A 27,782-nucleotide genomic window follows, 5' to 3' on the forward strand; every position below is an offset into this window, starting at 1 on the left:
TTCTGCAACTTCATTGCAACACACATACAAAAGACACCACAACTTTTATCGCAATTTTTAACAAAAGCTCCCGTGAAATCAGGCATTTTGGGCCGCAACAATCTCAAAAAAGGCTGTGAAATCCTGGAGGGACTGCCCTTGTGTGGTTTTTCATGTGTTATGGTCAACGTTCACCAGTATTTTTTTTGTTGTTGTGGTGCGCGTAGGCTACTCCTGATTTTGTCAGTCATCCCATCTCTTATATGCTGTGTCTCTATGATCCTATCCTGTCCTATTCATGGTAGCCTACTCGTGGACATTGCGCCCGTCATACCTGCCTTTGTTAGGGGGCCCGCCTTGATAATCCTGCATAGGGGCCCGGTGTTGGCTAGTTACGCCACTGACCTCCTGCCCTCTTTCGTCATTCTGGGCAGCATTGATGCAGGAATACTCTCAACTCTGTGACGTCACCTTGAAGATTCTCCTCCCTTTCACGTCGGCATATTTGTGTGAGGCAGGATTCTCAGAAATGACTGCAATCAAAACCAAATACCGGAGGCTAGTTGTGTAAAACATCACTATTAGCAGAGTAGCATGTTGTAAGTAGCTTGTGTAAGTAGCTTGTGTAAACAGCGCGGTGGACGAGAGCAGCAGACGTTAGCTACCTTGTGTCGGGTTGGCTCCGTGGAATGGATGTGTACACTGGATGTTTGTTACAGAGGTGATGTAGAAGCATGTTTGCAGCTTAAAATGATCCCAAACTTTCTGTCGTTCTCTCTCGCCTGTCTCTTCTCTTAGACCCTCGCTATTTTCGTCTTCCTTCATTTGTAATCTGGGCCGTCGGTCTTGTGTTTATATACTGTCTGTGCTTGTGTTGTGTCCATTGGTTGTATCCGCAGAAGCGCAAACCTCTTGTGCGCTAGTAATAATCCTCCGTGCGGAAACAGTGAGCCGTACAACCTTAATTACATTGATTTAACGAAGCAAAGAATTTTGCTTCGAGCTTTTTTTGTAATCGAATTATTCAAGTTATTCGAGGAATCGTTTCAGCCCTACTACCATCCATACAGTACAGTATCAAAATCAGTTGTAGGATAACTTCATGGGGTCTACTTAACACATCCTTCTAGCCCTCGAACCTGGTGAAATATTAACCTAAGTCTGTAACATCATATGGATACAACTATAAAGATACAATTTACCTGTTCCCAGCATTAGCATAACACTTTCACTCAAAGAAATGTCTAATGTTGAGGTGGAAATCAAGAGTATAGTGGCAGCGCCACACCAGTTGCAGAACAACATGCATCTCACTGTCTCAATGCCAAATTACCCACAATAAGCAGTTTGAACACACTGATGTAATGCAATTTATTTATGTGTGTTAGTACGCTCAGTGAAACTGCTTCCAGCGCGAGGGAGACCCAACTCAGAGGAGGAGAGGTTAGTGAGGCCAGCGTCTCCACGGCAGGTGACCGTGCACACGGATCCGCTGCGCCACGCATGGATGAAATAATGAAATAGTAAACAGGACTACAGTAACAGAAATACGTCCAAAATTAAGACAGTCAAGATGGCCCAGTGTTTGGTGGACCAGGTACACCTTGTTCACTTAATAGCCTACAAATCATCCACAGGATCAATTACGCATCACATGAGTTTGTCCACCTGGCACAGCGTTTGTTTCTGCGGAGATGGATCTGTGCGTCCCGCCTCCTGTGCGCCATGGATGTCTGAGCCTCAGCAACTACTAACTATACAGATACAATCTGCCTGTTCCCAGCATTAGCACAACACTTTGCTAAATGTAACGTCTCTTTCACATTGCAAGTGACTGACCTGCCTGGGTGCGTTTTGAGATGCCTGATGAAGTCCGATGTTATGTCCGGCATATAAGGCATAACGCATGCGCTACGTTGCACATTATGGCAAAGGGCAGGGGACATGCAGCTCATCATACGTTTCCCCAACGTATATGCGCCAATGAAAGAAAATAGAAATACATGAATAAATTTAGATTTAAAAAGCAATAATTGCATGAAAACAGGTTGTTGACGAGTCTCGAAGCTCGAGTCCGAGTCAAGTCTGAAGTCTTTTGGGTCGAGTCCGAGTCAAGTCTGAAGTCAGCTGTTAGTGCGACTCGAGTCCGAGTCTCAGACCCAAGTCCCCATCTCCGCTTGACAACAATATGCTTTTTCAACTCAGACATCCTGCCGGTAGCTAGCTCGCCCTGCTAGCTGCCATCTGGCCTTCAGTGTATTCAGCTAGGCTTCGGTGATAATCAACTAGCAGCAGTTCCGTGTGTAGTTGTAGCTCATCCATTTTGTGTGTGATTGATCTGGCGTTGGTGAGTAGGAGGCTTGGCATTGACGATCTGTGTGATAGTTCCCTTAGCCGGGCTAGCAGGCCCGCCTGACATCCTTGCTTCTCCTCGCCTTCGTCACCTGCCGCGGCCGACAACAATCCACTGAGTGCCCGCTGTTCTGGCTACGTCTTCCAGAGGACAGTTATTCTTACTCCAAGCTTCTTCCCTTGTGAACACCTCCGATCTTCACTCTTCACACACTACACTCCAATCTGCACACTACTGTTTACCTTTTCCTGCTACAACTGAATTCCCACGGGACTTCAGCATGAGACTACAGCTAGCCTTCTCTGCTATCACTGTGCAAGCCACAAACATAATTTGGTCCGTTTTCATGTAGTTACATAGCCACTGATATGGTCATAACCACTACAGTGCTGAATTACCTATTTTTGAGGGGGAAATAAACAAAAAAGTCTCGCTGCGAAGGCATGACCGGTCCTCTGGAGGACATCCACCAGACCAACGGACACTCGTTGGATTGTTGTCAGCCGCAGCAGGCGAGGAAGGCGGGGAGGAAGCTGAAGCAAGGAGGCCAGTCGGGCCACCTAGCCCGGCTAAGGAAACTACCAAACAGATCGCCACTGCCAAGACTCCTACTCACCAACACCAGATCAAGGTCACACACAATAGATGAGCTACAAATACACACGGTGATCATTATTGCAGGAGCCTGGCTGAACACAGGCTCTTGGATGGCAGCTTGCAGGGCGAGCTAGCGGCAGGATGTCTGAGTTGAAAACACATGTTGTTGTCAGGTAAGAGCCCTGTTCATGTTGTACACACATTTTAATTGCATTTTGTGTCTGTTAAGAGGAACAAAGGCACTCTGTATTATGCTCCCAAAACTGCCATTTTGGCTAAACGGGACTTAACAAGATTAACGTAAAAATTGCCTCAATTTCAGAGTACACATGACATTATAGCAAAGTAACTACATTCCCTCACTCTGTTTAAAGCGTGACTTATGCTTCTGCATTAAATCTACGCCGTGGCTACTAGAGGTCGACCGATTAATCGGTCGGCCGATTAATCGGACGATTTTGGGCATTTTTTAACATAATCGGCATCGGCCAATATCCCAGTATATCAAGCCGATTATTGGCAGGCGCATCTGCGGGCAGCCTAGTGTTAAAAACATGATTAGGCAACATTTTTTACAGCGCACTCAGACCAGCTGCCTCCAGCCCCTCCCCTCATGAATTCTTGCGCTGTGTGTCTCGCACAGTCACTTTAGGCTCAGACGCTACCGTTAGTAGTAGCTAGCATATTGCTGGTGTTCTTGCCTTGATCGCCTTGTTTAACTGTACTAATAAAACTGTACAAAACACCGCGGCCACACCGCTGTGGAAGCTCCCCGAATGTCATTTATCAGAGTCTGGTTGTTACCCTTGTCCGTGACAGTCTCATCCACTAACTGAAGCTATCCGCTAACGGAGCTAACCGCTAACGGAGCTAATCGTTGCTAACAGAGCCTTCAGTTCTCCGTGCCTGTATCCATTAACTGCATCTATGGACTCGAGCACGAATAAAACCCTTACTTTTATTAAATTGGCTGGACTAGTTTTAAATTACAACTCAGAGTTGTTTGAATGACAGAAATCTGCTCAGATAAGATCCTAATGAGTGCAACAGGACATGTAACAGTAGGATCCCCAAAACACGGATACAACACTTCAACAAATGAACAATGATCTAACAAACAAGGTGAACAAGAATTGACTTTAGATAGCCCTAGTCTGATGTGATTCAACAGGAGTTAGTGTTGAGATTAATATTAACATGTCACTTTCTGTGAAGCTTGCAGATTTGTATTCTCAGAAGTTTAAATGCTGCTAAGTGCACTAAAATTTATTTTTTCATTTAAAAGTTTATTTGACAAAGTTTATTTTCTTCTTACCTGTTTCGTTTATTTAATATATTTTTCATACATTATTTATACAATATACAGTATGTTTTTACATTATACAAGTGTAGATTGGTGAAGTGTTTAATAAATGTTTTTGTTGAGAAATTCTGTGTACATTAGTGTTACATTTTATCTTTCAAATAGAGGTTTAAAAACAAGCACATATCGGCCAAATATCGGCCAAAATTAATCGGCAGCATTTATTGGCCATCGGCTGACCCTGATTTCTAAAGATCGGCATCGGCATCGGCCAGAGAAAACCCATATCGGTCGACCTCTAGTGGCTACATACGTAGATACGTGGAGACACTGACCCTACAGTGCGATTTATGGTCCTGTGAAGGCTCCACGCAGAGCTTTCGCCGTAGCCTACGTACATCTGTCCTTTTAAGAGAATTACAGGGCAGGCACGTGTGGGGGGAGTTTGTAGTAGACTGTTTGAGAGAGTGTCGGCGATTAGCTTCTAAACGAGTGCCGACTCAGAGAGTCATAGTGAGAGAAACAAAGTGTCTCCCCTGTGCTTTCTGACCAAGGTGGGAAATCCTTAAAAGGAAAAGTTACTCCATAAACAACATGAAATCAAGGACAGGGTTAACTTTTCCTGCTACAGATTTCCCACAGTGGTCAGAAAGCACAGGGTAGACACTTTGTTTCTCTAACTATGCCATTAGAATTGTCGCTCCGAAGCTAATCGCCTTCACTCGCTCTAACACACAAGTTTAAACGTCAGGCCACTTATGTAGGCTACAGCGAAAGCTCTGCGTGGAGCCTCCGAGGAATCATAAATCCCTCTTAAAGCGTATATATATATATATATATATATATATATATAAAAACATATACCGTGATAGCGGCATTAACCAATCTCCTGGCGGCAATGGCCGCTCACTACATTGACTTGTGCCGGTTGTGTTCCAACGTCACACCGTTTAACGGCAGGTGGACGTGGTAACGTTAGGTAAGGGTCAAACAGTTAAGTAATTTCATATATTCTTGCAGATGTACCTAAAGTATTAGAGCCAACATGAGCTAACATGGCTATTGCTGGCTTTGCTACCGTAGTGGCTTATTCCATGGATGTATTAACGTACCACAGTGACATATGCCATCAGCCACCGTGACTGGTGTGCCTAGTGAATGGGCAGTGCCACCAGGGGATTTGCTTATGCCTATACCACCACCATAGACTGTATAATTATACATATTTTTATTTCTATGCTCGCCACCGTAGCCAGTCTAACTAATCTAATATAAGTCAACAAAAGTTAACAAAGTAAAAGGCATGTAAAGTTATATGTTTCTTTTCATCCATGATTTATAACATGAGTGATGCTTCTGAACAATTACAAGTATGGCATAATGTTATTTACCACAAGTTATTCACCATAAGGAGACTTCGAATGAGTAACCTTAAAGTTAAACGGTTTGCATAACGTTAAGCAGTCTGTGGGAATAAGCCTCTACTGTAGTGAGGCTGACAATAGCCATGTTAGCACTAATACTTTGGGTACATCTGCAAGGGTATATGAAATTACTTAACTGTCACTGACCGTTGCCTAACGTTACCACGTCCACCTGCCGTTAAACGGTTAGCGGGTGGAACACAACCGGCACAGGTCGGAGTAGTGAGCGGCCAGTGCCGCCAGTGGATCGGTTTATGCCACTGTCACAGTCAGTGGCATATATGCCATCAGCCACCAGCACATGCCGCTGTAGTGAGCGGCATGTGCTGCCAGGTGATCAGCATAGGCCTATGTACCTCAGTGGCTGACCATCAGCCACTTTCCAACTCGGCGCTACTGACAGAAAGATTTTCTTTGATTGTTTAAGTTAGCTAGCTTTTTAACCTTTGTGTTGTCTTCCTGTCGACCATTAACTTGTTGTCCTTCTGGGTTAAATACAAAAATAAACGGACTCTTCAAAGCTTTGGTGGTCAATAAACCTAATTTAAATGACTTTATAGCTAATTTTTTGTAAAAAGCAGAAATTATGACGGACTGGTTTATGTCAAAGTTTAGTCAGGATGCTGTTTTGAAACCATTGACATTTTCTTTCTCCAAATGCTATAAAATGTAATAAAACATCCAAAATTCAATGAAAGCAATCATTTATTTTACCTGCGAAGAACATTGTACTGTATAGGTTCCCTACAATGTAAATACATACATCCATGTTATTTGTGGGCTATTTGGTTGAAAGAAACCCATATTTCTGTCAATTATTTGACCCATAATTCTGGGTCAAATTTGAGTCAAGGACAACACAAGGGTTAAGAGTGTTTTAAACTTACCACCTTCTAGCATGAGTTGTTCGCTTGGGAACCGGTCCATTTCTGCTGTTAAAAAGCCCACTAATGCTTCCATCTTGTTATTTACTCTGTGATGGCAAAGCACATGAGATAGAACAAAACTATTAAACTGATGATTAATGGATGGCAAACACACTGTGGACATTAGCTAAGTACAAACTTGCTAGCCTAGCCACCATTATCACATCTCTCTTAAAATATCAGGTTCAATGTGCCACTGGTGTGGGCCTTATAAGTTCCACACCAGTGGCACAACAACAGTCATCCATCTGCTAGAGGCACAGAGACATGGGGACTGTTAGCTAATGTTACTCACGGCTAGCTAGTTGGTGAGCTAGTTAGCTAACGTTACTGTAGCTATCCTTAATTTACGTAGCTGCTGAGTCAGCTAACATGCTAGCGAGCTGAGAACATGCTACAATGCTTATTTCTAGTTTAACAGTCACAATAGCTCTCTCTAGTTTCTATGTACGGGACCGTTTACTCCCCTTGGCATTTTCTCAAGACTGTAGCATAATTTCCTTCAATAAAGAGCTAACGTTAGCTAATAAAAAGCTCTCCAAGCTCGCTAGCTTGGGCGCTAACGGGACAATGATACAGTATCTAGTAATACACATAATAAAATCTTACCGTCGACTCCTGTGTCATTACTGCCTGCAAACCAGTACTTTTGCGTAGCAGTTTATACTTTAAAAAGGAGTGAAGGGCTAAATAAAAGTGGATGTAAAGTTACACACATGTAATGATAGCTTCCCATATTGTGGATATATCTCACAGGTCATTGACGCTGTCAAGACGGCTTGCTATTGGTCAACGGCGCAAATTCAGTGTCAAAGTGCACTAAAGTTGAACTCAATGCAAAAACAAAGTCATTTTAATTACTCAAATTGTTTCTTTTGGGAGACCTACATTTTATGACTAATATGACACAAAATAAGGACATGGATTTTTTTATTTATTTTTTATTAACAAATGTCTCTAACAGTGAAAACCTTGCCAAGATGGTCTTTCAACTTCAACAGTTAGCTCTGTAAGTTTTGAAGGAAATCACAGAAGAAGAAACCTTTACCAAACACATTTAGTATTACTATTCACAGTTTGGTAACTATTGTTAGTTGTGTGTCACTTATATGATTTATCATACAGTAGGTCGATTGTCTATTGTCCTGTTAACATATAATCAGCTTATTTGTAGCCTATATTAGAGAGAGTTTTTGGTCTCCAAAAGTACAATTCAAAACACATAAGCTGTCAAAAATGCCTCTGAGGTTTCTTTTTCACCGGTCAGCCAAATAGCTTGTAAAAGACTCCTGAAATTGTGGTGATTTGATGATGTTATAAGAGGATATTCTTGATCCTCTTATCTTCCCCTGACCAAATGCTGACATACAAAAAATGACAAAATCTCATTTTCAACCAAAATTGAAGTTACTGCCTTTTACTCTTGTAAGCCTGTCAGGTGTTATTTCAGTTTTAGGATGGATATTTCCTCTGAATGAAGTGCAGACTGTTTTGTTAAAGCAGAGCCATCTATACTTAAGTGTAATGTAAATGTTGTGTGTTCTCCACTCGCACAGCAGCTGGCATCTCTGAACCCAAGCAGAGAGCGCACTTTGTCTCTTCAACCTTGTGTACTGAAATATTCAAGAGCTCCAAGTTTAGGAGACAGTTACTGCCATCTGTGCCCCAAGCGTTCAGTCCTCCCATCATGGCTGAACATAAGGCCAACATCAGAACAGATATGTTTGAGAAGTGTCAAAATACATTCTCCACTGTACTCTGTATTGCAAATCTCAATATTGCTTGAATAGCATAAATAAACAACACTCTTCGTTTGCTCACACACACACACACACACAATTCTGCTACTGCAGTCAAAATTTCCATATCCATGAGAGAGGAAAGGAAAAGAGGAAACATTTACACAAGACTGCCTCCACACAGTTGAAGAGATCTTTTCTCTTAGGTGTCTTTTTTACAATGTCATTGTGGAGCAAGCAAGCTCCTGTGAGCTTTATGAATTTCTCACTAAATGAGAGGTTTTCAAAGACAAAAAAGCGGAGGAGGAAGGTTGCAATCAGTCCAGGTTTGTTCTAGACAACATCACTTCCTTCCTTAGCATTAGGAGAGTGTCAGAGAGAGACATTCAGATGTGGTTTTCACCAAGCACTTTCCCAGGACAGTAATGCTGCACAATTCTAATGGTGTCATTCAAAGCAGCTGCCTTTCTCAGCAATAAACTGAACGCCTTGCCTAAGCAATTCAAACCGCCTCCATAGATTGCATTACATTCAACAAAGAACTTATCTTCCAAGTGAAACTATTCATCAATGAATGTGTTTGTGTGCCAAAAAGAAGAAGGCGGTTTGAAAGGACCTTAGTTACACCTGAATGGCTACTTCTCTTTTTTGAGTATTGTCCCCATTTCACATTTGAATTCACCTGTTTCCTAACTGCCACTCCAGTTAAATTCATTCTTCAAAAAACTGTACTAAGTATTAACATTTATGGGCGTGGTGGATTAGCAAAATTATAAATATCTGCACCTGAATTGGATAGCTTTGAGGCTTCGAAGAAAACTGACATGTGCCGTTAGGTGACCTAACACAACTTTGTTTTGTGTGGGTCAGTAACTCACCAGCACAAACACCCGGCCCTGCTCGTTTCCCGCACAGAGAATGGGGTCATTAGTCCATGACAGATGCCAAAGAAACAAAAGTAAAATGTGTTGTTTTATTGCTTATCTTCAAAGGCATACTTAACTGCAGGACAAAGGGCCGTAAAATGCTGCTTATATTAACATTTTGTTTTTTTACAAAACCACTGTTACCTCAGCCAGCTGATAGAAATCCAACGTCTTTTCAAGGCACTGTACATAGAAATGTGAACAATAGCAGACAGCCCAACGTTTCAACAACTTCATAAATGGCACATTTTATCTTCAACAGATCAGAAAAAAAGGCTAATTCTTTGAATCTAAATAAGAAGTTGGTCATTATTAAGACAAGACATGGAATATTTTCTTTCACCTTCTCTTTTTTTGTGTGTCATATATCCTGTATATGACCCAATAAGGCAAGCATTTAGTTAATATTAAAAACAGCAGTGAGTACACTAAAGAATATCCATTACATTATTCAGTATATTAACTAATATTTGGCCTCTGTCTGAAGAACAATGAGATGGTCACTGGAAGACACAGCACTGGAATGTGTGTATGGATATGTGTACAGTCCTTTGCGGAAGGGAGGGGGTCGTCCTTTCGTGATGTTAGTCAGTGTTGTTTTGGCCTGTGTTTACACAGCCTACTGTACGTGTTCAAGTGAGAACAATAGCATGGAGGCTTGCAAAATGGTGACATAGGTCACACTGTCAACAACGCAACAAAAAATTTACTGAATGCTGCTGAAACGTCTTTCACATTCGGTGTAAAGTGGAACCAAATGAGAAAGTGTACTGGGTGCTGTGTGTTGGAGTGGTTTGGTGAAGGGACCAGGCTGCATGTTTTTCAAAGCAGATTAAAGATCAAGACAGGAAGGGCCAGGTTTAGGGAAACAGGAAAACTGATGCAAGGAAATGGACTGCGTCACCAGCCAGCCCACCGCAGTCTGCGCTAAAAGTAGAATCGAGACCAAGAGCAAGTATGGAGTCTTTGCTCAAATCACCAATGAAACTTGTACTTTTGACAGGTACGTGAGCTTATCTATCCTTTAGAATGAGACAGTAGTAGATGTAGCTTTATATATGGGTTTACATATTAGCTGTGATGGGTTTGGGCTATGTGATGGAGCAGCCGTTGAGCTTGATATAAGATTTCCAAATCAGTTTTAAATTATAATTGATGTTGTGATTTTTTTTCTCCATTTACAACAGATTATTTGTGTTGCTGTATTCTAAATGTGTATGTACTTTGGTTCAATGGATTAGTTCAGTGGATCAGTGGATCCCAGTGTGGATAGCAGGTTAACCGGAGAGCCAGAGATAAAAAGAAGAAGAAGTGATTTTTACTGGAAAAAAAAAGCAGCAGTGGCATCACAAAATGATTTGGACTATTACTTTCATGGTATAAGTTAAACTTACCTACTCTTGTGTCTACGCAGCATGGCTGTCCAGTCTGATGGACCCATGCAGCCTCTCTGGCATTTGTGATTCCTGTCACCAATTCGCAACATGCAAGGCCCTGAACGGATCAAACGATGCCTGCTTCTGCAACCACGGATATACTGGAGATGGAACAACATTTTGCAATGGTGAATATAAAAAAACAGAGCCACCGATATGTTACTGAGTATTTACAATGATGCAAGAGTACAACCTTGTGTGTAGCTGTCATGGAAGCCTTGACTATTTTAGGAGGCCTTTGTTGTTTGTGGCTGCTTAATATAAGCAGACAGAAGCATGAGGCCAACATTTGTACACATGTGGCCTCATTTAACATTTTTAGAGCATGGTGGTTGACTGTGCAGTTAAAAAATAACTAGGATGGAAGCAATTAAAAATATATCAGGCGCTAGATGTGTTAAAGCTTCTTAAGATGTCATGACAGAAATCCATTTCAGTTTCAGATAAACCCATAAAAAACACCATCAGCATGTTCTGTACAATATTGCTCTTCTGCAACTGTCTCTTATTATCTAAAGAATTTGAGATGGTTAGCCCGCAAAAATCACACATTATTTTCAACAATAGTAAAGCCAGTATGCTGCATTTCTTAGCCCATTGACTTGGAAGGGAATTAACTAACTGTGATTTTTACATGCAAGGAAACTTGCTTTTAATTCTTGTGTTTGAGCTGAATGGCAGTGCAAAAGACAAAGGCACCATGTGGGTTAGTTTAATTAAGATCTGTGTTAATAATTTCAACAACTTTATGTGTTCTTGTCCACCATACCCTCCTTGAGACCCAGTTTGTCTTTGTTGGAACAGCTGTGGTGGTTTGGAACTGGTGGGGAAAACATTTTTGTATCCGCACCAGTTAGTCGGCAGCTCACCTCATTGAGAGTTAATTACAGAGAAAACACTGCAATGTGAAAAAATATCTCCACAATGCAGATTATTTTAGTAACATTTTTAATGGCCAGCACTGCCTCTCAGTCAGCATTGTTACTCCTGTTATGTTTCTGGGCTGTTTAGAATTCCGGGAACCCTTTTTGTTTCCTGACCAAACCTGATCACAATCACAGAACAGTTTACACATTTCAAGGGCCAACATCATGTAAGTGTGCAAACACTGTGGCAAATGATTTTAAAACAAAAAGGCAGAATGCATTTTAAGGTTAAGGGAGTCCTTATGTAGCAGCAAATACAAAAAAATAATTTTGTTTTTTTGGTGTGTGTAACAGTTTAACGCAAACATCAACAAAGTGATTATTAGTAAACTGTCACTCTTTGTGCCATGAAATAGTTCATAACTTGACTTTACTATAACTTTGTGTGTGTGTAAAGACTGAACTACTATCAAAAATTTAAAAGAATGCGAAAAAAAATAATTTATAGAATTGTTGACAGGATACATTCACTGTTTAATTTAAAAAAATAAAAAAACTAAGTCACGAAAGCACTGTCTACTGTGTAATTAAAGACATCAAAGTGAATCATAAAACATGTAGGGTGCAATGTGTGTGCAACAATGACGGCTCAAGGGTCCCGTGTGTTATGGAGGTATTTCCCCTTTGAATATAGTCACCTCTCTCATCAGAGCAGAGGATTTCCCTTCCCGGACAGCTTTTGTGCAAAAGGTACAGAGGAGAGGAAGAGCAAAGCATCCATCATAGACAAGTGAAAACAACAGTGGAAAGTCTCACCAGGTCATTTCCAATAAACTGAGAAACCAGAGACGGAAGGTGTGTTTGAGAATAAAGCTGGAACTGCACTTTCTATAATGCGTGGGCCACAGTAGCATCCGCGGTAAATAGCTCTGTATCTGGTCCTTTCTAAACCTAGGCAACAAAGATAAATATATTTTAATTTTAGTTTCTCAAAATCAAACAAAGGCAAACAACTGCTCAGCAATGACACATAGGAACAATACAAATTGCATAGAAGTTAGAGCCAGCCAAGGCTTTAATAAAGACTAATGTAGTGGAGCCTAAGACAAGACCAAAACTGAGCTTCACCAAGTTTAAATCAACACCAGGACCCAGGGTCAGGATCAAATTGAAGTTTTTTTTAACTTGTAATCTAATTGTGGAGGACGGATCAAGTCAATATTTGTGTGAACATTCAAAGCCAAAAGCAAAACACAAAATTGAAAATCTGAAAATATACTGCTATGGTGATGAAATGATAAATAATACATGGATTAATATAGGAAATCCACATTTTCACTTACTTTTTACTGACTTACTTAATCCTACCAACTCTTCTCTCGTATATTGATGGCTAAATGCATTATACTCACTATGGATTCTGTTTTTTTCTTGTTAAGAAATATTGCCACCATATCCCAAGCACGTCATGCTAATTTTGGTGTTTTGTGGTGTTATCCTTTTATACTGCAGAGATAATTTACTGCAAGTTAAACATAAAGGATTAACATCAGTTAGTGCCAGGGCTGTATGATAGTCCAGCCATTTTGCATATTGTTCAGCAGTCAAAGAAGAAATTCATTGTTAAAGAGGCAGAGCAGAGATTTCTACTTTCATTACCAACTGCAAACCAAAATGCTATTCAGCCACAAGGCTTGCAGCTCTTCGAGTTAGGAAAGATTCACGTTCGCTAAACTTGAACTGATGCTTAGTCATTACTCAACTACAGTTTTCTCCAAATATCTCCAACAGAAACTCATTGAACAGCTGATTGCTACACATCCAGGCATTTCTCTGGAGTATATTGAAAGGCCTTATGGGAAAGGTAGCAGAAGAAGGAATGATAACATGGTAGACTGAACAAAAGTCAAAAGGAAACTATTACAGTACAATAAATTGAAGAGCAGCCATAAATTGATGATTAAACACTTGAATGTTGTATTTAAGAATATAAAAAAATATCCTTGTCCAAATAAAAGGTTATAAACAACCATCCACAATTAGTAAATTTTTTTGTAGATCTAAATACTTTTTCAGGAATTTGTATTTGTAATAAAAATGAGGAGTACACCTACAGTAAGTAGTCTTGACCTGCTGGTCAGTTGTTTTTTACACTGTCTGGGCAAATCACAGCAACCAAAAAGCAGTCAGTTTCATCTGCAAAGATGTGTTGTCTTTCCTTTGCTCATCCACTTTGTGTTTCAATCCTATTTGAGTTTTATGTAATTGTATTTCCTCTAGCAACTAACCAAGTTTATTTTTCTATCCTGGTCTTTTCACCACAGATGACAACGAATGCCAGAATGTGACTAATATCTGCGGGGACAGGGGGAGCTGCACCAACACAGCTGGCAGCTACTACTGTACATGTCTCTCTGGATACACATCGACAGGACTGGCCAAGTTCCAGCCTAACGATGGCACTGAATGCATCGGTAATGCCCGATTTACTCGCTCAGCACTAGAAATGCACAGAAGTTTGTTTTTGTCTGACAGAGGACCTCACATACGAGTAGGCAAGATATCATGTAAATGTGTAAAAGCACGTACCACACAGCTGTGAGTGCGTCAAGACTGTGTGTGTGTGTGTGTGTGTGTGTGTGTGAGTTGTTTGTGTTCTCTTTCAATCTACTGAGGAGGATAAACGTGTTGGAGGTGATTTGTCCCTTTTGGCCTTTCACTTCCTTCCCATCTGCTATTCTGAGTAACCACCCGAGATCTTTTGCTCCATTTGCAATAGAAGAACACCATTATCCCATGTTGCAGCATAAGTCTTCCTTAGTACACACTACAAGAAGCATGTAGCTGATTCTAGAAGTTAGAACTCATAAATATTCAAATGTATAACATTCATGCAAGAATTGCAGTTTCTCTTCCAAAATCAATTATACAGTGTAATGTAATGGGCGTGACTACTTATGCCTCATTCTTTATTTGTATTAAGATAAATCATTAACTTCCCTTTCAGCATCACTTTCCCTCATTTTGAGGAGGAAATAGTGTAGACATAAATACCAACAAGTCCTTCAAACAAACAATAGGTTGTTTGTTCCTACACTCTAATTCTACCCATCGGAGCGTTTCATAAATTAGCGCCCCTAGCAGCGACAGGAAATACAACCCACAGGAGCGTATTCCGTCCTCACACCGAAACGTTACGGTTACAATTTTAAACATGTTGTTAAGCCTAACCTAGTCTATATCCTTCACGTTCCACTTCCGGGATTGCTCCGGTGCTGCAGGAAATTCTGTTTCCTTCCGCTTTCTTTGTTTTGGAATTTTAAATTCGGTGGATTTATGAGGACTATTGTTGACTGCTCCTCAGATCTCTGCATGGTAAATTGAGACAGCTAGCTAGACTATCTGTCAAATCTGAGTTTTCTCTCGCACGACTATTTTGCAGCGGCTCTGTGCGGAGTTTAGCACCGCCCATGACGATTCTGACTGGTTTAAAGAAATGCCATTTAACCAGAGCACGTTTTCCTCCCATCCCAGAATGCTGTGTGAAGTAGCCAGATTCTCTTTCAGCGTGCTTTAGAGGAAGGTCTGGCAAAGCGAGACTAAACCTAACCAAGTAGTTTGGTTAGGTTTAGAAGAAGATCATGGTTTGGTTTAAAATTAGTACTAGTAATTTGTTACTTCACTTCTGTGCGTACGTACTTGACGTTAAAATGACTTGTCGTTTACTGTTATTTTCAATCGAGGCATGAACACCGGTCTCCTGGGTGAAGGTTGTGTGCTTGTTCTGACAAATTTACCATCCTTCCCCCCCTAACCTTAACGGACTTTCTCGGTCTTAATACCACCTCACAGAATGTAACTTTTTGCTTTGCTCACGTCATAATTACTACGGCCACTAGAGGACGCTGCCTAACAATAAACGTAAATATCGGCAGTAATAGTTGCTTGAACAAACAACCTATGGGGTCATTTCTCGGGGGAGGACAGTCTCATTAACATGTGTGTTTTTATTAGTTGTTTACATAATGTTATGTTGAAAGTGTGACTTTAATCATATTGTTTTTATCTTTAATGGAGCAGACCTCTTCATTTGCACCTTTCAGATGTTGATGAATGCAAGTCAGGACAGGTCTGTGGACCAAACTCACACTGCCATAATACGAATGGATCTTTCTATTGCACCTGTCAGCGTGATTACATCCCAACTTCAGGCACTCAGCACTTTCATCCAGAGAGAGGTGTAAGATGTAAAGGTCGGTATGAGGAAGAGCTCACATGCACACACACACACACACACACACACACACACACACAAAACACTCTCGCATTCATACTTTCATCCAGGGATATACATCTTTCTTCATCTCTACTTTCTCTGTCACTCATGGCACCGCACATAACTGAATTTTAAACATTTTTGGAGAATCTATTATGCAATACATCAAGTTAACAGTGCAATCTTACGTTTTCCTGATGTTTTAAGCTATGTTAATCACAAAGAGAGCCATGAGATGTTATGTCTGTGCAGGTTTTATGCAATTCAGACTTTACTGTAACATGTTTTATTGTGTTGAAATGATGGAAAGAAATTTAGCAATCAAGGAGATACTTTGGGTAATTGTTGTTTTTCAGAGCATCCCCAAAAATACTGCCATGACAACATCGGCTGTATCACACGGACTGTCAACAAAACACTTGAATATGTAAGTACCCCTCCTCAGGGTTTCAGCCAATTAAGGTAAACATAGATAGAATGACACTGCCCTCTGTTGAAAAGAAATGAGAAATGAAAATTATATTGGAAATTATATTTAAACATACACTCCAACAACAACAAAACAGCAGTTGTTAAAACACCCATTGCCTGCAGGTGTTAACATGCCATTATCTTTTACTTTCATTATTTGTTAGAGGTGAAATTTACTTATGTCTAAACTGCTCCTATAACCTACGTATAGGTGCCAAAGTCTGTTCTTAGAATGACCAAACAGCTCTTCCTTGTCGGGAGTCTCCAACTTGCTAAAGTTTGTGAGTGAGCTTCATACCAGTTAAATCTAAAAAAGAAATTAAAAAACAAATAAAGAAATAAAGAAAGCTGCAGAAGTAGCCTATTAGTGATTGTCATTTCACAGTCTGGATCCAACAAATAACCCTGAAGGACTGGATGTATTGGGTTGCAGGAATGTGATTGAATAATGAATAATTGTAATGATATTTAACCCCCCCCCCCCCCCCTCCATCCTAGATGAGCAACCTCACGGAGCCCCAGAGTCTACTGAAGGAAATTGTCAAGCAGACGTCCGGCGAACTCACCTCAGTGGAAGTGATCGCATATGTTGAGGCCTTGTCTCAATCTGCCTCAAAACTGTCTGCCCAAGAAAAGGATTACACTGTCAAACCATCCGTCATCAACTCAAGTCTTACAGTAATCTTTGTTTACCATTCTTGTTTCTCCATCAACATGTGGAGTTCTGCCTCAACTGCTATTGTTCTTTTGAACTGGTTTGGGGGAGGGGGCTGGGGACTACACTGCATACAATCTAGTTCCTTCTTATCGCGTGCTGTGCATTTCTGGGAAAGACAATTTAGAGACTTTTGTATTGAAGGTACAAGCTTATGTTCTTGCTTATGTCACCAAAATTATCCACTAACCTCTCCTACCTTGCACTGTGTAGACAGCATTTTAAAAAGCTATACGATGCAATAGAAGAGAAACGTCTATGCTAGGTTACTTTGGTTACTATGTGCACTAAAAAAATAAAAGCCACATCATATTCAGTAATTATTAAAATGTCAAAAGACACATACCTAAAGAAGATGAAAAACAATCCTCTAACCATACCTTATTAAAAACACTGCAGTACAGGCACATGTTAGGTTACATGCTATACTATCACACACATGTCACACTGATAAATCTGCCTTCCTACAGAAATTAGTGAAAGCAGTAAACAACTTGGTGGAGAAGGATGAACTGGTGGCTTGGAACCGAATGAAAGAAGGACGCCGGGAACATACTATCACCAAGCTGTTACATACTGTTGAAGAAAGTGCTCTGACTCTGGCTAACAACTACAAAACTCCAACTGAGCTCCAAATCAAAGCCACAGAAATGGGTGAGATAATTATTAACACAGAGCACTCTTACAGACACTCCAATTACATTAAATTGTCCTGCCACCTGTGAGCAGAGAAGTGAGGTTTTGGATAATTGTCATTTTCATACTTTTAATTCCTTGGCATCTGAATATTTTCTTTTAATCCTCAACCGCAGAATTGAAACTCTTCACCTTTGATGCTCGACGCATAACAACCAAACTGTCTGCTTTCATGGGAGGAAATCATATACATCTAACTCCAAAACTGAGACCAGGGGAGGACAGAAATGGTAAAGTAGCCTAGTTTACATGTTTAACGGATGGTAAAATCTGTGACCATCTGCGTGTTTGGGTGTACAGGGAGTACTGTTTTGCTATGTGTCGCCAAATGCCACATATGTTGTATGCCGAAGACAAATTAAGTATTCAGATTTTTTTTTCATATTATATATTTCTGAAAAGTCCATTTTCTCTGATGCCTTCAGGTGCATATGTTAGAATTCGCAATAAAAATCTGATCCATCCCGAAATCTGCAAGGCTACCTTGTCCTTATTGCAACAGTTGCAAATGATGGATACAAAAAAAAAATCTTTATGAACTGTTTATTTAAACCAAATCCAAAATTGATTCCTGTTTTAACATTTTCTTACATGCAGAAACAAAGTAAACCATCAAAGACAATTTCAATTGTTAAATGATTTTATTGGACATTCAAGTTACTGTCGGTGTGGTAAATTAGTTATACACATTGAACTCTACACATTTAGTCAGATCTGCACACTGACTTTTAACATCTCCTAAAAAGCTTTCTGCTCTGCATGATCTATGAGACACTTTGAATCGACTGGCAAAGTTTGATTAAAAATACAGTAAGTCTGAATCCCCCCTGTCCAACTTTATTTTTGTGTCTATCAGGTAGTGTGTCAGTGGTGTTTGTGCAATATGACAGCATCGGTGACATCCTGAAGCCGAGCAGCGACCCTGGTGTCACCGACTACTCGCGGTATGCAGGAACTGGGGAAATCACTGTCAATTCCCAAGTCATAGCCGCAGCCGTCAAACCTGCTGACGTTTACCAACTTGACCACGTCACCTTCACTCTGAGACACATCGAGGTAAAGACTATACAGAGTGCTGAGGCTGTTTTTCCACTTCTGCACTCTTAATGTATACCTTCAAAATGTATGCTGCTTTAGAGTGGCAGTGTTATACTCAGTTATACAGTAGCTGGTGGTGGATTTTTTTGCTCTTCTTCCTGATTCAATCCCTTAATGACTTGATTTATTTAAGCAGCATTTGATGAGGCTAAAGGAACATCTTTCTTGATGATGTTTTTTAAAAGATGTTCTATTGTTTGACAAATCTGAGCGCAATCTAGATGAAAGCTTTCTTTACTTCCCTACTACCTTAAACACACTGCTACCTTTCCTGTTTCATATATGATTCATTTATCAACATTACAGTGGCTTCCAACATGATCATCTTTGATTTGAAACATCAATATCCCATCATATATATCCCTGTCAGGCTGTGAAGAACAGCTTACTTATTCTCACACTGACTCTCGCAGCAACTTGATAACTGCCAGAGTTTCCGTTAAAGTCAAATTCAAACAAACTCACATGGGAGGAGTCTTTAGTGCTTTGTGTAAGGTTTTTATGAAAGATTTTGCTCCATGTATTTCTTGCAATGACCTCTCAGTTAAGGGAAATGAAAGAGGAAAGGTGAATAGATGATGGAGGAAAGCGGAGTAATGAGGGAAATAACCCTAAAAGTTAATGTACTGGTATTTTCTTTTAAGATAATTAAAATGTATGAGAAAGTGAAATCATTATTTTTGTTGGACCCTTGAGGCTTAAGCCTAACAAAGAAGGTGATGATTTATGTTGAGCAGTGAAAATCCTCTGTAAATTGCCTTTAAAGAGAAAAAATCAATAATTTGGGCTCTATTTTCATGCAGACACTTTCTGCCTGAGAAGTGGTATATTTTCCTGTGACACACAGGTTATTTTTTTCTTGCTTGCACCTGTTCAGTATTCTTGAGATTTACTCTGCTCGCATTCATTTGAAAGTAAATAATTTAGTGATTTATGTGGATGAATAGCTAGTTCTTACACAAAACATATCATACATGTTACACCAATTGGGCTGCATACAAATCTAACTGAATGTAAACATATAGAGAATTAGAGAGTTAAACTAAACCTCACTTTAATTTATTTGTTTATTGTATGTTCATTTTTTACTGCAAATGTGGTTAATTTGTGGATCGTTTTCATTCTAGTAAGATTGCATATAATAATCAAAGTAAAATATGTGCTTTCAAAATGTTCACACGAACTTTAATGATAATTTGTAGTGCTGTACATATGTTCATCTTAATGAGATTACTTTCCCACAAAAACACCTACAGTGAGCTGCATTGTGTGGTGCAGCACACATGACTGCACTTTCTGCCCCCGTGCCATTCATTTTGACCCAAAGTCATGCATGATAATTATTTGCCATTTTATTTTTCTAATAATGAGTAATACAAGTTGCCAGACGATAAGAAGAAAAGCCAATGCAAAACACAGCCATAATTGGACAACCCATGGAAATTACACTAAAATAATGTTTTTACATATCAAAACTTTGGATGCATAGTAATTCATTTATGTGTGCTATTTTGATGAGACCTGCACAATCTGTTTTTAACCCCCTGTTGTGGTATCAGAAAGCAGCGCAGTATAAAAACTAATAAAAACAGCACCATGAAGAGTTAACAGCATCTTTGTTCCTCTCTATCCTCTAAAGCCCATAGACACTAAAGCTGATGTGACCAAGTGCGCCTTCTGGGAGTACGGGGTGGACAGCCTGCAGGGCCACTGGGCCACGCGCGGCTGCAAGACCATCCACGTCAATAGCAACACAACCACCTGCTCCTGCAATCACCTCACACACTTTGCCATCCTCATGTCCTCTGGGCGAGCCAATGTGAGTGATCATACATTAAAAATACAACTGTGCAAAGGTATTTCCTTTTTTTTTTTTTTTTACATTTCTCCGCAGGGGCTTTACATTATTTATTAAAATGATTTTAGAAAAAAATGTTGATCATAGTGAACACATTCATTTAAATTAGTAAGAGTTGAACCTCATATCTGGATCTAGATTTTTACTGGAAGAAAATGATTTATTTATTGAGGGTTTTATACAACAGATACAGAATATTGAACCTTAGATCTATGACTTATTATAACTATATGACTAATTAAAGAGCAAACCTCAGTGAGGAAATTAATATATTTAGTATTAAATTATTTATTCTATTATTTATATTACTCCCTACTTATATAATTCCTTATGTGCTCAGATCATCTATTGTTGCTGTCCTGTGAGAAACACATTTCTCCCAAATGCTAACTTTTCATGAGCTAAGAAGAATTTGTAACAATGAATTTTAGGATAATTCTATGTTTTTTTTTTAAATTATTTTTCCCAATCCATAATCTTCCCATTATGTTTGGAAAATTCTAAATATTATAAAATAGCACTAATACCTCAAATGTAATGAATGTTATTACCTACTGTTTATGTTTAACCATTATTTAGATCAAACACTATTTAGATGCACCTCTGTGTGTGCTTGTTTTCCACCAATACACGCTTTTATATGACAACACCAGTATTTTGTGTTGAAGGTGCTGATTGTCAACATTGTGCCAGCTTTTAATAAAATGTAGCAACTTCTATCCAATTTTTTGCATACCAAGACTTCCAAGTATTTAATTCCACTCAGGATGATATTCTAGATAAGTAGGGAGGCCGTGGCTCAGGTGGTAGAGCAGTTGTCTACCAATCAGAAGTTCAGTGATTCGATCCAATGTCCTGGGGCAAGACACCCCCGAATTGTTCCCGCAATGTGACTCACTACAAATATTGGATGGCAAAGAAACTGTGGGAGATATCCACCCACAACCTCCATTGCTTTACAGCACTCAGCAGTGCCCTCAAATTCTTTAATCTTTTTAGGGATTTTGAAGCACTGCTTTAACAAAAACAGGGAGTGTATCTATAAATGAAGAATTAATTTGCCGAAAAAAGAAAAAGATACTGAATGATGCAAAATAAAATGAAATTTTTTCCGACCATTTTGGTTGCAACTGGCTTACAACTGGCTGATATTTGATACAGCAGGACCAGAGCTCTCCTGTATGTCTGCACATAGTGTAACCCCAGCCCATATCTACCCATGTCATGTCAAATGATTCCAAGCAGAAAACCTAACAAATTCCAACTTCAGCATACCGTGAAACCGTGAATGAAACTGCCTCCCTTTCCATTTGCTTCTCAGTTGGTGGCACACAACACCATCCTGACCCGGATCACCCAGCTGGGGATGATTATCTCCCTCATCTGTCTGTCCATGTGCATCTTCACCTTCTGGTTCTTCAGTGAGATCCAGAGCACCAGAACCACCATCCACAAGAACCTGTGCTGCAGCCTCTTCATGGCCGAGTTCATCTTCCTGGTGGGGATCAACATGAACACACATAAGGTGAGCTCTGGATGAAACCAGTGAAACAAAGGAAATCTCCTGTCTCTGTGTGTGTGTGTGTGTGTGTGTGTGTGTGTGTGTGTGTGTGTGTGTCATTGTGTTTCATTGAGTAAAAACCCTTCTTCTCTCCTCTCTCCTCTTTTGTCTGTTTCTTGGCAGCTTTTCTGCTCCGTTATTGCAGGGCTGCTACACTATTTCTTCCTTGCGGCCTTTGCCTGGATGTGCATCGAGGGCATCCATCTGTACTTAATAGTGGTTGGCGTCATCTACAACAAAGGCTTCCTGCACCGTAACTTTTACATCTTCGGCTATGGAAGCCCAGCAGTGGTGGTGACCATCTCGGCAACACTTGGCTCCAAATATTATGGCACCGATAAAGTGTAAGTGGAATGAAAGAGTGGGAAGACAAATGCTTTAGAGATTAAATTTGGCCTGCGGGGACATAAAGGAAGTAGAAGATGCTTACACTGCCTCGTAGAGAGTAAGGTAATAACTGAATTAGTGTAAAAGAAATTTTGAAAGGTTTTGGGTACCATGGAGAGTTTGAATAGAATCTAATGTAAAATATAATTAAAAGATTGAGGTTATGCAAAAGAAGTGCTGATTGTTGAGGTAGCTTTTTCTAACCAATTGTTTTTGTGCTTGTAAGATAAAGAAAAGGTATGTACTAGCCCGTACAATATTGTATCATAATTAAGATTGGGCTAGATTAGACTGAAGTACAATGATAGAGGGTATTGCAAGAGGAGGGATTATTGCAACAAAGAGATCTTAAAACACACATTCAATCAATAAAGTGTTTGTTAAATAACACATTCTATATTTGTATTACAGTTGCTGGCTGAGCACAGAAAACCACTTTATATGGAGTTTCATTGGGCCGGCATGTTTGATCATTCTGGTAAGATCTAAAAATGAGTGTTAAAGTATTAATTGGAATCATCAAATAGGGATTGTTTCAAAGATAAATATCCATTTGAATGTGTGTGTTTGTTGTGTTTGTTTTGGTCGTCCTCCACTAAAGGTTAATCTCTTGGCTTTTGGAGTCATCATCTACAAAGTGTACCGGCATACTGCTGTGAAAAGGCCTGAAATCAGCCACTATGAAAACATCAGGTAGGATGATCAGTATTCTTGTTGAGAAGGTAAAAAAAATATTGAAAATCGAGATGAAATTTCCTTATGGTGGATTATTATGGTATCACGTGGTGTTCTTGTAGTATCAGATTACAGTTAGCTGTCGACTATTCAATATCCACGACATTCCACTTCCGGGAATTGCTCTGGTGCTGCCGTAAATTCCGCCGGATCACGCTCTTTTCGCCTAGATGTCCGTTTCCTTTCCGCTTTCTTTGTGTTGGAATTTAAAACTCTGGTCGATTTTTGAGGACTATGGTTAACTGCTCCTCAGATCTCTGTAGGGTAAACACAGACAGCTAGCTAGACTATGTGTCAAATCTATAGAGTTTTCTGTTGCACGACTAAAACAACTTTTGAACGTATACATGTTCCACAAAAACAAGTTCCTTCCTGAGGCTATTTAGTTGTGTATAAAAATTGCTTTCAAAGTCAGAGAGTACCCATTGGGGGTCTTTCCTCATTTGAACTGCAGGTGACCAAAGTTGGTAGTTCTAATCCGTTTTATTGTATTTTAATTTACCCCTGGTTCAAACATGATTTTTTTATTATTAAGTTGGATAAAGTGGTTATGGTTGGAGATTTCAATATTCATGTCGATGACATTTCTTGCACTTTTGCTGCTGATTTTCTTAATGTCACTTTTTATTTTATCCAACATGTGTCTGGTCCCACACACGTCAGGGGTCATACGTTGGACCTTTTTTTTACACTTGGTCTTAATCTTGACTCTGTTTGCTCTGAGGAACTGCATATTACTGACCATGACTGCATTTTGTTCAACCTATCTTTAGTTTAGATTGAATGCCCAGTAAACATGTAAGCTGTTGTCGCATTTTAAATCGCTTCTCAGCTGACAAGTTTTCTGCAGCTTTTGACCAAAGCACAGTGCTGTCTTCTCATGCTGATATTAATTGTCTGGTCCATTCATTCAACACATATTGCTCATCAGTTTTGGATAAAGTGGCTCCAAGTAAAATGCGGTGTGTTTCCTCCGTCAACTAACGGCGGAACGACAGTGGAAATCCTTCATGCTTTATGTTCAAGACCTATTGACTGAATACAACAACATGCTTAAGGAGGCGAGGACATCTTACTTTGCTAACCTTATTTCTTCCAGTAAACATAACCCTGAAGTCCTTTTTGAAACCATCAATAATATTGTCAATCCTGCTCCTCCTGAAGTGCCAGTGTTTTCAAATAAGGACTGCAGTGACTTCTCTATTTCTTGGTTAATAAAATTAGTGATGTCGGAAATGGCATTATCCCCTCTACTACTCCATATTCGGTTCACTCAATCTGGCCACCAATCTTGAACTGTTTTGCGTCGATCTCGCTACAAGAACTCACTGATCTGTTTAGTAGTATGAAATCTTCCTCAAGCCCAGTAGATATTATACCAACTACCTTGTTTAAAAATGTTCTTGGGTCTGTTAGTACTTGGGTTCTCTCTATACTGAACAGCTCTCTGCAATCTGGTTGTGTCCCTTCGTATTTTAACATCAATTCCCGCAAATTGTAGGCCCATTTCCAAGATGCCTTTTATTTCTAAAATTTTAGAAAACGTTGTTGCTAAACTGCTCACTGCTGTCTTGAATACAGACAACATTTTAGATAAATTTCAATCTGACTTCTGTCAGAAACACTCAACAGAAACCGCTCTTCTTAGAGTGTCCAACGATTTATTAATGTCCTTTGACATGGGCAAATGCTACATTTTGGTGCTGCTGGAGCATAGCGCAGCTTTTGATACAGTGGATCACAACATCTTGCTTGAAAGATTTAAGCACTAGGTTGGTATCTCAGGGAGCTCCCTGGATTGGTTCACCTCCTAACTTTCAGATAGAAGTTTTTCTGTGTCACTTGGTCCCTATTGTTCAGAAACTGCTGCCCTTTCCTGTGGGGTGCCTCAGGGTTCTGTGTTAGGTCAGATTTTATTTGCATTGTATATGCTTTCCCTGGGACATATAATTAGCCAATTTGGGGATATCCGTTGTCACTTCTATGCAGATGACATCCAGCTTTATGTCTCTTTTAACATGGAAGAGACTGACAAAGTGTTGGAATTGCTTAAATGTTTGGCTTCCATCAAGGATTGGCTGGCAAACAACTTCCTACAGCTTAATGAAGATAAGAGCGAAGTCACTACATCAACATATCAAATCACTGACCCGCACATGTTTCTTTCAATTAAGAAACATTGCCAAACTTAGAGCTGTTGTTTTGCATTCTGAGCTTGAGAAGATCAGTCATGGTTTTATATATCATCCCGGCTTGATTACTGCAACTCCATTTTCACCTGTCTCAGCAAGTTGTCCCAGGACCGTCTACAACTGGTTAAGAACTCTGCTGCAAGGCTGTTGACCAGGTCCAGCAGGATGTCGCACATCACTCCAATTTTATACTCATTACATTGGCTTCCAATCAAGTTCAGGATCCAATTTAAAGTTCTTGTTCTGACTTATAAAGCTTTGCATGGTCAGGCACCTGTTTGTACCTCGGACCTGCTCCATCCGTACACTACTAACAGGTCCCTCAGATCTTTTAACCAGGGATTACTGGTGGTCCCACGCACTCACTTAAAAACTAAAGGTGACCGTTCCTTTGAAGCGGTGGCTCCAAACCTGTGGAACGCCCTTCCTATTGTCTTACGTTCTGCAGTCTCTGTTGAAGCTTTTAAAAAGCAGCTGAAGACGCACGTGTTTAAATTCGCTTTTGACTCATGTTGTAACTTTGGGTTTTAGGTTTTAATCTTTTAAATGATTTTCATTGGTCTTTCAATTATTTTTTCCTTGCTGATTTTCTGTTGGATCTTACTGTATTTTTACAAATGTTTATCATGTGAAGCACTTTGTCTGTAAAAGATGTTGTATCAAATAAACGTAGTATTATTATTATTATTATTTTTAGTGACGCCCATGACAATTGTGATTGGTTTAAAGAAATGCCATCCCGGAATGCTGGACTAGCCAGACCCTCCTCCGCAGCGTTGTGGAGATAGGTCTGGCAAAGCGAGACTATTAATGTCAGTTTTATGACCCTCAGGTCCTGTGCCCGTGGTGCCTTGGCTCTGCTGTTTGTGCTGGGAGCCACCTGGACCCTAGGAGTGCTGCACATCCTCAATGAGACCACCCTCACTGCATATCTGTTCACCATCGCAAACGCCTTCCAGGGGATGTTCATCTTCATCTTCCTCTGTGTCCTGTCCAGAAAGGTAACAAGTCTCATTTTTCTATTTATTCATTCAACATTCATTACGTGACTATAGTTGGACAGTTAACAGTTCAGATCAGGAAAATAGGAAGGAAATCTGCTATCTTTTTGCTATTTAGAAAGTTTCATTTGAATTTTATATAATATTATATTACTATTAGGTAATGCAAAAAGTATTGAGATCTTTTACTTTTGTTAAAGTAGCAATACCACAATAAAAGAATTACAGGTAAAAGTCCTGCATTCAAACTCTTAAAGGACTATTTACGGACGAGGATTAGGGCCACATGTGAAACATTTCTTTGAGCTCTGAGTTTATAGTCATAATTCTCAGTTTAAAGTCAGAATTCTGAGAAAAAAGTCAGAATTCTGTGTTTGGACCTAACCTTCTTCCATAACTATTAGCATCAAAATGTACTTAATGTTAAAAAATAATAGTACTGGCCCCAATCTGATTATATATAAACTGTATGTTTCTTGGAATATTATTACTGATTCATTGAAGCTGTTGAACATGTAAGGAGCAATTTAAGGTTGCCAAGGTAGAGCTAAATCTATAAAATTTAATTTTAGAGCTAGAACTTTGAAAGTTGTTGGTTAGTTTATTCTGTAACAATGCTTATTTTATGCCTCAGAATTTTATTTAATTATACAGTATATTATATTATATATATATGTTTTGATGTAAATCCTACTTTCTTGAATGTGTCGTTCCAGATTCAAGAGGAGTACTACAGGCTTTTCAGAAACGTGCCTTGTTGTTTTGAATGCCTGAGATGAATTAATGCGACCAAAGCATGATCACTTTTACAATAATAGTCCACAGTACATCTTTGCAATATCCTGTGACTCATGCTTTCAGTTTTGAAAAACAGTGTGGGAGGAATTGTTCAGTACAAATGTCTTATAAATGAGAACACGTAGCACATACTGCGACACATATACATCATTTTTGTTTCTTTTATGTACAATGGACACAAACACATTCTTCTGAGAGTAATGCAGGTATCAAAATATTTTGTGTATGTTCAGTGTAATTTAACACCTTTGCAGTTATCAGCGTTACACTCCAAATAATTTACGCAGTCTATTGTCTTTGTTTCTTTCTTGTGTTTGATATTGATTTGTAAATTATTAAAAATGAACATGGCAAACTAACACATGCTGCTGCTCACTTTTTTTATGTGAGCATGTCTTTTTATGTGTGTTTAATACATTCTTCACCCTCCCTTTTATGAACATCA

At 39.6% G+C, this 27,782-nt stretch overlaps 1 protein-coding gene and 1 long non-coding RNA gene across 2 annotated transcripts in view; one reads left to right on the forward strand and one right to left on the reverse strand.

Annotated features, from left to right (window-relative positions):
* LOC114562047 (uncharacterized) overlaps positions 1-7,319 on the reverse strand; it is a 33,757-nt gene extending 26,438 nt beyond the window's left edge. The window contains exons 1-2 of the long non-coding RNA XR_003693429.1: positions 7,192-7,319; positions 6,544-6,629 (exon numbers count right to left, since the gene is read on the reverse strand). This is a non-coding gene — a long non-coding RNA (uncharacterized LOC114562047). The remainder of the gene's footprint in view (positions 1-6,543; positions 6,630-7,191) is intronic.
* A 2,661-nt stretch (positions 7,320-9,980) lies between these two features.
* On the forward strand, positions 9,981-27,696 carry adgrl4 (adhesion G protein-coupled receptor L4). Its single transcript, XM_028588295.1, has 16 exons — positions 9,981-10,250; positions 10,662-10,811; positions 13,874-14,023; positions 15,653-15,802; positions 16,182-16,252; positions 16,795-16,974; positions 17,482-17,665; positions 17,824-17,937; positions 18,564-18,763; positions 20,445-20,624; positions 21,985-22,188; positions 22,348-22,568; positions 23,023-23,089; positions 23,213-23,304; positions 26,371-26,539; positions 27,256-27,696. The coding sequence occupies exons 1-16, from the start codon at positions 10,205-10,207 to the stop codon at positions 27,316-27,318; spliced, it is 2,241 nt and encodes a 746-aa protein (XP_028444096.1). The 5' UTR covers positions 9,981-10,204; the 3' UTR covers positions 27,319-27,696.
* Positions 27,697-27,782: the final 86 nt, after the last annotated feature.

The sequence above is a fragment of the Perca flavescens genome, chromosome 9 (assembly GCF_004354835.1).
Source record: "Perca flavescens isolate YP-PL-M2 chromosome 9, PFLA_1.0, whole genome shotgun sequence".
Taxonomy (NCBI): Eukaryota; Metazoa; Chordata; class Actinopteri; order Perciformes; family Percidae; genus Perca; species Perca flavescens.